At 41.4% G+C, this 12,414-nt stretch overlaps 1 protein-coding gene across 1 annotated transcript in view; it reads right to left on the bottom strand.

Annotated features, from left to right (window-relative positions):
* The window catches only part of STAB2 (stabilin 2), an 87,430-nt gene that overhangs the window by 57,079 nt on the left and 17,937 nt on the right, over positions 1-12,414 (bottom strand). The window contains exons 10-17 of the mRNA XM_086468242.1: positions 7,459-7,592; positions 5,551-5,633; positions 4,717-4,866; positions 3,279-3,422; positions 2,448-2,510; positions 2,236-2,355; positions 1,563-1,616; positions 337-417 (exon numbers count right to left, since the gene is read on the bottom strand). Coding sequence (XP_086324368.1) covers positions 337-417; positions 1,563-1,616; positions 2,236-2,355; positions 2,448-2,510; positions 3,279-3,422; positions 4,717-4,866; positions 5,551-5,633; positions 7,459-7,592 — 829 coding nt within the window. The remainder of the gene's footprint in view (positions 1-336; positions 418-1,562; positions 1,617-2,235; positions 2,356-2,447; positions 2,511-3,278; positions 3,423-4,716; positions 4,867-5,550; positions 5,634-7,458; positions 7,593-12,414) is intronic.

The raw sequence follows: 12,414 nt of genomic DNA, 5'->3' as shown, positions 1-12,414 counted from the left end.
ATAACCAAAATATGTAACAGAGTGATAATATTTTAAATAGATGGGTTTTTTTTCTGAACTAGGCAGAGCATAAATAAGGATCATTCCTGGACTGGGACTAATTAGAAGAAAAAAGAAGCTTCAGGCTGTTCTTATATACCAGTCATTTGCTCTTCATCCTTTATAACGCTGATTTCTAACAGTAGGTATGAATGGCAAATTGAAAATTTCTGCATCGTTATAGAAAGAAATTCCTCTGCTAATGTCCCTGCCTCCTCCCATTTTTATTCCCCCTGCACGCAAACTGTTGCCTACATCAGAGAGAGCTGCTCACAGTGAAAGCTGCCTTTGACTTACAGTACTGGTCCTGTTGAAGTAAATGAACTGCTTCGCCATGCTTCTGATGCGCTCTATTGAGACGAGGCTGGCAACCTCTAGCTGAAATGGATATAAATTGATTGAAAGAGATGTTATATCATTATTCTTTTCGAACTCAGATGAATTTCACAAGAAAGACTACCTTTCTCTTTAAGGTGAGCAAATGACTCTATCAGCTACGTGGGCAGCCTCACACTGATTAACGTGCTTGTGTATCAAAGTTAGTGATTAAATTTTGACTGCACTTGCTGCTTGCTGGATGTGAAGAGCTTATTGCCCAAAAGGATATTAATTTTCCTCCCAATTACAGCAACCTGTGTAAGTAAAGTTATCACCTCTCCCTAAAAATAGCCCTGTTTGCATCCTTAGACCACTGTGGACACAACAGTGCTGATATCCTGTGAAGGGACACGTGGATCTTGTGCCTCTGTTCCCTGTGATTCTGCTCTATGCTAAGAGTGACCTCCGCCTTGGATGCCTTTGCTAAGGATAAGAGCACATCCTTCCTTCCTTGCAGCTGGGGTGGGGATGAAGTTCAGTATCCTCTAGCCTCTGTTGTTGTTGGTGTTTCTGGGTTCTGCTCTTTGTTTCGGGTGGAAAAAGGAGGGGGAAAAACAGGGGGCTTACTTAGAGGATGACAAAACCACCTCTCCCTGATAAACATGAGATTGATCTTATCAGAATAGGCTCAGAGAGAGCATGATTTTGATAACAATAAGTACTTTTCTTGCTCCTTGTTCCTGTAGCCCTGCTAAACTGACAGTACCCCCTGACAGTGGTTCTTGTTCCACAGCAGGCTTAGGTAGTGTGTCTTAGGTTCAGGATGACTATATTTATATTTTTTTTTCTTTCTCCACTTGGGCTAAGTCCCCATCACCAAAAGGTATATTTTAAAGTGGAAGTAGTTAATTACATGTAACACACTAGTGTGACACAACATATTTTTAATTTCCCATGATTCAAGGACTACCCCATGCCTCCTAGCAGGGTTTTATTTTGATTAGCGACACTGAGTTGAAAGGTTTGTGTTCTCTGTTAGTGACTCTTATGTAACTACTCTTACTAAAGGCAGAGGCATAGCTGTCCTTTGCAGCCTTGCTGTGCAGCACTGAGTGGAGACTGTTCTTGGAAAACCTCTGCCTTCAGAGTGGCAAAGAGTTCGAAAATGCTCTTTTATGCTGGGTCAGTAAAGCAGCTGTGCTCACCTCAGTATTGGAAACAATGTGGTATCGGACCAGCTCCAGCAACTTCCATGAACCCTGCCAAAACAGAAAAGACATTGTTTGGTTTAGCCCAAAATGAGTCACGCAAACCCAACCTGGCCTATCGAGAGGACATGGGGATGAGAACAGCATCACTGGCTGGTGCACCAGAAACCTTTGGGTCAGTGCCCTGCCACTCCGTGCACTCACACCTGCACCATTTATTTCGTCATGAGCCTTTCAAAACTTGTGTGTGCTGGGAGAAGCAGGAGGCATCCAGGTGACCGGGTGCTGATATCTGCCTCCTGGGACCCCACCAGCAGTAGCTGCCAGAGCCCTTGTGACATCTGCTCCCCTTGACTGTTCCCACCAAGGGTGACACCTTCCAGGAGAGGGTTTGGGGCTTTGCCATGTGGCTGTCTGGGCTGTGCTGTCTGGGCAAGAGCAGGGGAGTGGGGGCCTAGGGTGGGGTATTGTCATTGTTTTATATGATGGGAGATCCCAAATCCTGTTCCTCCTTAGGTGTCATCTTGATCTTTGATTGTTAGAGATGGCTTAAGCCTTGATTATAGAGTCTTAGCTTAGATGAACACTGGGCAATGTATGTATGCATCTGCTATATATCTACATAGATATCTACTATCTGAGAAAGATTTGCTTTATAGAAAGACTATACCTCTGCAGAAAGCAGGTAATCCAGAGCCTCAGCTTTCATATTACTCAAAGCCTCGTTACTTGGAAGAAAGACTGTGTAAGGTCTGTTGTCCTGCTCTAAATCCATTCCCAGGCCAGTTTTCTGTTTTGGTTTAAAAATAAAAGTGAAATTACATATTAATATTGAAGAACATCTGAAAACAGCTTTATAGAATTGCTTTTCTGGATCCTTACCTCTATCAAAGATGTAAATTGGCTGTATCTTCCATTACCTTGAAGTATTGACATTATAGTTTCCTGAAATAAGATGAAAGTAAGATTTATCTTAGTTAAGAACATGGAATAAATACAAATCCTTATAAGACATTTCTTGAATTACTGTATGAGTCAGTTACTACAAATTGAATACATTTGGGTTTCCTTATTGTTTGAGTGGCTGCTGATGTCTGGAAATACCTGAGACGGTAAAATTCCGGTCTAACTCTTAAGAGTTTGTCATTGTCCTTAAATACTGAGTAGTGACAGAACATACAAACAGCAATTGTATGGGGAAAGTGCTATTATCTCTTAATTCCCAATGAGAAATGACAGAGAAATAAAATATTTGCAAGAGCACCGTATAAAGAGTGAATTCTCAAGGAAATACGCTAAGTAGGGCACCAAAAACCCCAAACCATCCAAAATTATCAGTTTTTCTAATATCAGCCTTTTGCAGGGAGGGGTTGCTGCTTTGAATACAAGTCTTGCCTGATACCTGGCCAGATGTCCCTCCTTTTAGTATGTACTGGAATTCAGTGAGATGCACAGACCGTGACTGCCAATTTCCCAAGGAACCACTCAAATGCAGCGAGTACAACCAAATCCCCCACGGACCAACGTTGCAGAAGAGCGAATGTCTGTTTGCTGTGGAACTGTCATTACTTTTCACTTTGAATGTTGCTTCTCTGAGCACAATGGCTCAGTAGAGTTTGTCTAGCTGCTGTCAGTTGTCCTCATTTGTATTCAATGACTATGAAACTGTTGTAAAGAAAGTCTGACATTGCATGTATATAGCTTATGGCTCACCTCTTTGCTGCTTTCAAATGTTGGCTCCACATTGTCCATGGGTTTGTCAATAATGTGTAAAATCCCATTGGAAGCAATAATATTTCCCTGCAAAAGTTTTCCTTTCCTCCTTCCTCCTTGGATTCTAATTCTTAATTGATTATCCTGAAAGAAGCCCGGTAAGAGATAGTGAGCTCTTTATTACGGAATGACAACAGACTGAGTATGCATGTTGTATAAAGTCTAACACCCCCTTTCAGCACCAACACCTGGGCCGTTTAAATCTGGCGAAGGCTAAAGGTTGCTTTCAATGTTTATAAAGGAAATGGAAAAAAATATCTTTAACTGTGGATCAGGACTGTGTTATTCTGTTCCAGGATAGCAAAGTTCAGAAGAGAAACAGGGACAGGCCCTGTGGGGAGTGCAGTGTACCTAAAAGGGCTCTGATAACTGTTAGTAATAAAAGTCTGCCAGGAAATGATTTAAAATGTGATTGTACTGAAAGGGTCAGCTCCTGTGATCTTAAGGGACTACAACCCATTTCCTTATATTATATGTATATTTAAAACAACAAAATATTGCTGATTCTGCACTGTACTGAAGCCTGCAGGAAACTAACAGGCCTCAGACAGCAATGATATTTTCCCGTTACAAATGGAGTGCATACTTATCAAAGAAGTAAAATAGATCTCTTTTCTCAGGTGCCACTGATCTACTGCAAAACATGAGAAGTACTTGATTTCAGCCTTTGTGTAGGCCCAAGTCATTAAGAGACATTTAATGGACCAACAACAGTAATCCCAGATTATAAAATATAGTATATCAGCTGTAGAGAACAATATTTGTTAAACTGTGGCGTCAGATTGCCCTGATACTTACTGACATCAAATAAGCTGGGTGATTAACTTTACTCCGTATTATTAATGATAAATTGCCAAGCGCATTTTATTTATGCCAAAGACTTCTATTTGCTGCATCATTCAATGGATGCTAATGACCAGCGGGAGGTGGGATCTGCAGTGCAGTCAGTGCTTGCTCTGTATGTGCAGTATACACAGATTTCCATCATAAACTCTTGGCTTTTCCCTCCCTATGCCCCCTCATACTTCACCTAGGCTCTTTTAATGCCCTCCCCCCAACTCTGTTTGTTTTGCCTGCAGATTTAATATGACTTAATTTTAGCAAATATTTTTAGCGTGGTCTGTGTTAGACTGCTGTGTCGCGCAGCAGTGATGCATCTCTAAAGGTAATTTTTATTTTCACTGATTTTAGTGCGAACTTTGATGCTGGTGAGGTTTCAAGTTTCACTTGAACCCCCTGTAATGCGTGGCCACAGCTGCGGTTTTTCATAATCCAGCAGCTATCTGCAACCTGATGTCTTGCTGAAAAGACCTTTCATACTCCTGTTGAGTGAATAGAGAGTAGTAGTATTGCTGAGGTAGGCTGGAAGGCCACTTACCTTTTCTCCCTTTGATATTTCTCCTGTCTTGCCAGTCAAAGTATATATTACATTAGTATTAGTCAAGCTACTGGTATTCAACTGACCAGCAATTATATGGAGTTTCACAAAGTACTGTGCTTTCTGTTTATTATTCAGAAGATCTTTTATCTAGAAGAACAGAGATTTATTTCAATACAGACCTAAAAAATAATCTCACTGTGAATGCTTTTTTCCTCTAGCTGTTACATTCTGAAATGATACGTTTTCTTCTGGAGTGAGGTGAGAGGGTCTGAACCAAATAGAGGCCTCTCTTGGTTGCAGTTCAGGTCAGATTACACCCTTATGTCGCTGGGTGAGCACTGGGTGCCTCCAGAGTTGTCCTGGCTTCAGGGGAAGGTACTGGATGCTGACCACTTGCCCACTTGCATATCAGGCCACTTTTTTTGCCTGTTTTTTTTTTTTTTTTTTTTTTTTTTAAGTGAAAACCATTGGGTTTTTGTATCACCCTTGCATAAAATGTGACCCGTAGGTCTCGCTTCTGAAAATTCAGATCTTAATTCAGACCCTGTCTCAACCAAGAGGAAAAAACCTTGAGCATAGCCATGTAAGACAATCCAAAACTTACTTGAAGCATGACTGCATTCTACCCTGACTTGCCAAATAGTTTTTTCTTTCAAGTAGGAAAAAGACAATCTCTAGCCCCAAGATTTAAATGTACCCAGAAGTGTACTAGACTAAAAAGTTCTTCTCAATCTGTTGCATCAAAATGCTTTTAATGCAGATGAGATTTCTGAAGAAGCTAAATTCCCCCCCCCCCCCCCCAGTGTAAAACCATCTCCATTGTTTACTTACATTTGTACCTTTGAACCCCTTGTTTGTCGGTACAAGGGCGGTAAATGGTCCCAGAGTACTCAGTGGCCATTCATAGACATTTTCTTAAAAGGAGAGAGGAAAAAAAAAAATAAACTAAATGTATATTGAAAAGCTTATTGGAGGAAGGGATTGTGTAATCTGTACCAGGTACATAAGGGCAGAATAAGAACAAACACTCTCTGTGATTATTAAATTTTAATTTAAGAGTCTAAAATCGAAGTTGTTGAAAGATGAGAGGCAGATGGGCTGTGAAATCCAGGTGCTGTTGCATGTTTGACACAGGATGAGGCCAAAGATTCTGGCACCTCGGGTTCTGCGGCATGCAGACCAATGTGATGGGCATGAAAACAGCATTTCTTTGGAGATGCGTCTTTATGGGAAGACGGTCCCCTGTTTTAAATCAATTCAGTCTTCATGGGTTGAGGGATATGCTGCTGATAACCCGCTGGTAGTGTAAGTATCAGCAAACACATAGCTGGTAATGAAAGCTGATGCACTGAAAGTTAAAGTTCATTTGCTACCCAGACGGTAGTTCTGTTTCCAAGACAGCAGTATGAGACCACTGATCCTGTAGCTGGAGGTATGAAATATTTCTAATATTCAGTTCTTTTTCCAGAGTTTTAAAATCAGAACTAAAACTATCTTTACAGTTTTTATAGATGTGTCATATCAGAGAATATACCTCAAAAATAATATGCTATCTTACAAAATAATGTGGCTGCTTCTGCTGTATATTCTTAGTTTTTAAAAGACGTTAATGTGGAGTGAATGTATTGTAAAATAACCTGTGCAGTTAATGTATCTTAGTAGCTTCTGGCTAGTAAATCAAATGGCACATTTATGTTCAAAACTTAACCAAAGAACATAAAATCTGGGTTGCTGTTAACAAATGGTGGTGCCCAGCGTGTCAGTCACTTTTCAGACACATAAGGAGAAACACATAGAGAAACTGCAACTGAGCTCTCAGTGCTGAGGCAATGCATTTTGGTCTTCAGTGCTGAATGTGAAGATCACTGCCAGGCTTTGTCCTTGGCCAGCTGTGGGGGATTTTTATTCCATTCTGGTCAGGAATTCAGGATCTTTATTTTAATTGCTGGGCTCAGTGAAAAGGACCAAGCAAATTATATTAAACAGGAGGAAATTCTTCATATTTACAAATTGAACTTGAAGAACCAGCTTGATTCTAGCAGTGTTTGTTCCTAGCTCACACTTGTGACCATGCAACAAAAGATGATGAAGACAGTTAAGCTGTTGTCTTCATGAAGTATTTGCGATAACTATGAAAGGATGGAAGCTGTGATCCCTGATTGGGTCTCCACCTCACCTCTGCAGACAATTTGGAAACCTGGAGACCCCCCCCAACTGGGGCCGAGGTATTCTGGTGGGAGGTCCTCAGAGTGAGGGAGACCACGGATGGGATCAGTCTCTTCCCCTTGCCTCTATCCTCTTTCCTGGTGAAAGCAATGCCACTGCTGTTGGCTGCAGAGTGGGGAACAGGGACCTAGCTGGGAATCCTGATGGTTTTGGTGGACTTCTGTGCATCTTTCTAGATCAAATCTCAATTATGCAAATCGATGGGGGCAGGGAGGGAGAGGAAGTGGGATGATCCTACTTACTGTACTATGGGGCAAACCCCACTGATGATACCAAATTATGTGTTGAGGGGTTGTGAGAATGCATTTAGCATTTCTGCTTGGAAATTCTTGCAGATTGTATGGCACGGTGAGCAAAGGCAGTTTTAGGTGGTAAGAGGGAGTCTGCGGTGAGTAGTATGTGTACTGTATCGTGGCGTTAGCAACATCTTCCTGTAGCGGAGAGCATTGATAGAAGGCAGGGCAAGATCAACCAATCCCAGCAGGAGCTGACTGCTTGCGTGTGGTTACTTACCCATAAGTGATAAGGCAGATGTCAGCTTGCCTTGCCACCGTCCTCCCACTTCGGCATTCAGGTCTCGGAGGCGTTCCATGATGTTTCCATAGCACACAAACCCATTTCCCACGGAGCCTCCTTGACATGTACACCTGGGAAGGGATTGTCATTTTAGCTGTGGGCTGGTGTCTTGTGGTGCCTGGAGGCATTTTCAGGAAGCACCAGTGCATTTTAGTTTAACCATTGCTTCTGTATGCTGTCAAGTAGGTCAGTGTGTAGGGAAGCCTAGTGGCTGCTTGCCTGACATGAAGTCCTTCTGTCAGCTGGGCCAGGAGGCAGCAGTGTCTGTCTTGCAGGGCCTCTTTGAATGGGGGCTACTTGACAACCCTGGCTGTGGTGCAGCCACTGGTCCCCAAATGTTGTGGTTGCTACAGTCCAGAAAGCCACTGAATCTGACTGCCTGTGGGCAAGTAGAGGCTACAGCATAAATGTGTGGGGTGCCATCCTTGCAGTGAGGAGGCAGTTGTGTGAAGCCCCCACTTACTACGTGGGACTCGGCAGGATTAATAGTATTTATGTATGAAGGGGGTGATGGCAGCTCATCAGTCCTTGTTATAGCTATACAGGACTCATAGAAAAAGGCAGGCAGGGGTGTCAGTCCTTCCAAAAAGCAAAGTGGTTGTTTGTTACCCTGCTCTTTAAGTAGTGCAACCATTTTGGGCAATGGTATTTGTACTTTAATATTATCTTTCTTTTTTTCTGAAGCATGAAATCTCATGCTTTTTCAGACGTATGCTTTGTGCTGTTACTGTTTCTGCCCTGGAAATAACATCTCACCTGTAACTCCCTGGCTGTTCTCTGGGGACTCCAGCCTGTGAGAGGTGTCAGTGATGTATGGTTGGCCTAGCCTTACCTATGTCTAAAGCAGTCGGGTTGCAGTGTCCATGAGAGGGACAGGCAATGCCTTGAGATGGGCTCAATGTCCTCACTGCCTTAGGATGGCTGCATTTGAAGTGGTGTGTTGCAGTTAAGGCAACATCTAAAGGAGATTTATGGAAGAGCCACCACAAGTGTCAGTCTGATATTTTCTGTCTTATGAGAGGGGAAACGGCCCTCGTGACAATGGAACTTTATTGTCTCATAAAGACCTCAGAGTCATGAGAAAGGTGGGGAAGAAATTGTTGGATGTCGGTGTGATTCACACATGCTATTAGGTGCTGATGGGTATAAATGGTTGCATGTTTCAAAGAGAAATTAGGACTTGTGTGTGCCTTGACCTTGTGTGAGCCTGACTGTTCACTGGGGGAGGTGGTTAGTACTTTCTAAAACATCTGGACTCTTCAAGGCCGCCTCAACCTGAGGGGCCATTGATGCCTGCTGGTCTTGCCAATCTCAGCTCTTTATGTTGCAGTCTTCAGAAAATCAGCCTCTGCTTGGCTGTGCTTGGGGGACTGGCTGGTGGTGTCAGCTCAGTGATTTACTCATCTTTAGTTCTAAAATTAAAGCAGGTGCTTGTCAACATGTAGGGCGCAGAGAAAGAAACTCTAACTCTATTTAGGAGGCTAAACAACTATGTGGTACGTGTTGCCAAACACTGGCTTTTAATAGTGCCTTTCCTAATTAAGTCTCCGGCATGTTCAGTATTTGTATAAGCCCTATCCATAATGATTCATCTCTCTGGATAGTTTTTCTAAAGGCATCGTTAGAGAAGGAATATTACTCCACGCGAGCAAAAGATGTTCTTTATATAACTAATGACCTAATTGTTTGTACGTGCTCGCTGTTACAAACACACATCTGCCACTCACACCCCACAGTAGTATCAACCTGATGCCAAATCATGTCCTGTTTCCCATGTACGGTCTCTACCACAGCATTTCTCTGGTAATAGCAATAGTTGAACATCCCCACAATCCCTGCAATCTGGGGTGGGCTGCATATAGACTCTGAGGGGTGCTGGTATTTTGGCCCAGAGGCTCAAGCTTTGATTCCTTCTGGTCTTGGGTAAAAATAGCGGTCTAAAAGCATCTTAAATTTTTAGGATGCAATTCTGATGGTGAGCCATCTTCTTTTTAAGAGGATCTCTTGAACAGAAGGTGTGATTGTGGAGCCCAGATGAAGGGTTTAGGGCTGGGAGAGAGGAGCAGCTCCTCCTTGGGAGCTGACCACTTTCTTCTGATGGGGTAAATACTGCTCTATTGATATACACAGTCCCCTTCACTTCTAAGCAGAGAAGAAAAAAATGAGGCTTCAAAGGAGCCAAGGAATAGTTTAGTTGAAAAAAGAAACTAACCTTGAAATATTGCAAAAATCAGATCAAAGTTTCCAAATAAACCTCTCCTCTATTTTTCAGCAAATAGTCATAAAGAAGCAGGTGGTTAAACATAGTAAGTTTTTTGGCTATCATTTCCAGGGGTACAAAAGTTTGAACAGTTTGAAATTTCTTTTCTGAGGATAGTATTCATTATAAACTGAGTGGGCGTCCAGTAATGCAGTTTGGATTTGACTGCCAAAGGAAAGCATTTGGCAATTATCGATTAGCAGCTATTGAATGGGATTTGAACCCTTCAACCTCTCTATCCCCTAGCCCTTCTGATGGAGTAATTTACTCTGTGTGGCTGGGCTTGGGAAGGACCAGCTGGGTGATAGACTAGATCAGTTTTGTCTTAGCTTTGTCTGGAGGATCTGGTTTGCAACTTGTACTGCATATGGCTTTATAGGTTTTGCTTTGAATGCACTGAATACTGTATGGGCTGGGTGCCTCTAAAGAGGAACAGCTTTACAACAAACCCTGCTGGACTATTTAAACTCGGTTGTTTGATGTTTTCATGATATGCTGCATGGACAGCATAGGCAGGACTGAAAAAGGTGGGAACTGTCACTTCTTCAGCTTACTCAGGAAAGGGAAGAGAATTGTATTTCTCTGGAAAAGGGGAGCTCAGCTTTCTGTCTCCATTTTACCTGAAACTTGTATGGAGGAGTTTTGTTTTTTGAAGTTGTTAATTTCTACATTGAAGACACAGTCAGTAAAAATAAGATGGGGATTAAAAAAGAAAATAATTGAGTTTAGCTGCTTAAAAGCCAGTTCTGCTTGGAAACTGGAGAGGTTATGGTCTAATACATAGTGTAATTCTGCACCAGTTGAAGCTTCATAGCTTCTGGGCAAGGCTGAACGTAATTACTGTGCTGAAGCAATGCCATGGAAAGTGTCAGCACCCACTCAGGAAAGATCTATATGGGAACAGAAAACAGAGACAATCTTGATTTTCCAGGAGGTTGCTGTGTTATGTTCACAAATGAAATATTTGTCTTTTCTACATTTTTGTCTGTAGGAGAGATTTATTCCTGTAAAATATAATTTGATTCTGGAGAAAGTAGAAGTTACTATATGGGGGAAGCTAACAGCACAACTGTGTCTTCAATAAAAATAAAACCAAAAACAAAAGAGAGGAAGCAAAGAAATTCTGTGGCCTCTGTTACAGCTTTGTGTTTTAGAAGTAAAAAAATGTACCAAAACAAGCCCTTCTAAATACACTTAAAATCTGGGATGAAGCCAAAATACAGTAAGCGTCTGTCATTTATCAGAAACAATTTACTGTGCCCACGTTTACCAATCAATGCTTTTTTTTTTTCCGAAGTACCTCTTTCATAAAAGGATTTTCCTTGTGTATTCAGTATAGTTTCTTTATTTGCCAAATAGATAATTTTATATTTGATTTGAATCCCACCCCTTTCTTCTGTATTTGTTTTTGCCGTTAAAAGTCATTGAATGAATGATGTGCAAAGCATTTGGATTGTTTGTTTCCCTCCCCAGTAATAAATTTTTAATTTTCCAGTTCTGAAATTCTCAAAACTTCCTCAGCTGTTGAAAATTCAGTTATAACAGTGAAACAGTGACAAATTAGGAAGGAAAGGTGTCAATTTATGTGATATGGGATTTTATTTTAAATTTTCAACTCATGTTGTGCAGTATAGTGGTATACTATAATAAGTATGGTATAGGTATATACTAAGTGCAGTTTGAGTAGTATACTATGCTCTAGAAATGAACTGGGGATTATTCTAGATAAACTTGTTTGAAATGCACAATAGCTGACATAAAACCTATGTTGATACTACACTGTAAGTGAAAGTTGCATGGTGAAGCAAGAATCGGCAATAAGAATACTCTCCTGAGTGAATGCTTTCTGTTGATAGATCTATAGGTAAATAACTTGTTCCCAAGTTACAACTGATAGCCTGTCTTGCCTTTCACATTCAAACTCTCAGCTCCTGAAAACTAACATTTCAGGGACATCTCTTTACACCCAACACTAGCCATCCCTTGCCTATAAAAGCATGTAATCCAAATTCTTTGGTTTAAGATAACTTTGTTAAGTTTAACATTGAAACTGACTTTCCTCCTAACATCTGTGTAACAAATTTCTGTACAGGAAAACAAACTCTGACAGAGGTTTTGCAGTTTCTCACATGCTTGTCTCAAGACTTCAAGGAATCTGCTGAGGTTGGTGTTGCTTTTACAGCGTGGGGGTCAGATTCCCTAATATTAGTATACTAAAAGAGCCAGGGCTCCAGCATCGTAAGTAACACTGACTAATTTTTAGCATACTGCCTGGCAAGTTTCTGGCCCACACCAAGTAGTATTTTCCCAGGCAGTGCCCAGGCACAGTTGAAGGGATAATGTGTGCCAAGGACTGCTGCCAAGAGGCAGTTACTCTTTTGGAAGAAGAAGAAACTTTAGCTGTGAGACAGATGATGCTGCTTGCCCTGAGGAACAGAAAAGAGTTCTTGGTCCTTTTTATTTACTAGTGTAGAAATGACCTCTGAGTGCTATAAAAATAAAACTTAGTAGGTATTAGCAATTGTTCTGATGAAACTGAACGCTATGCTAACTGCCTGACCCTAACCCCATTAAATCTTGTGATTTGTCCTTGATAAAGAAACCATTAAAGATAACTTCAGGAGGTGTTCATC

The sequence above is a fragment of the Leptosomus discolor genome, chromosome 1 (assembly GCF_034619465.1).
Source record: "Leptosomus discolor isolate bLepDis1 chromosome 1, bLepDis1.hap2, whole genome shotgun sequence".
Lineage (NCBI taxonomy): Eukaryota > Metazoa > Chordata > Aves > Leptosomiformes > Leptosomidae > Leptosomus > Leptosomus discolor.
Note: the sequence above shows the minus strand (reverse complement) of the source record. Positions and strands in the feature narration are given on the sequence as shown.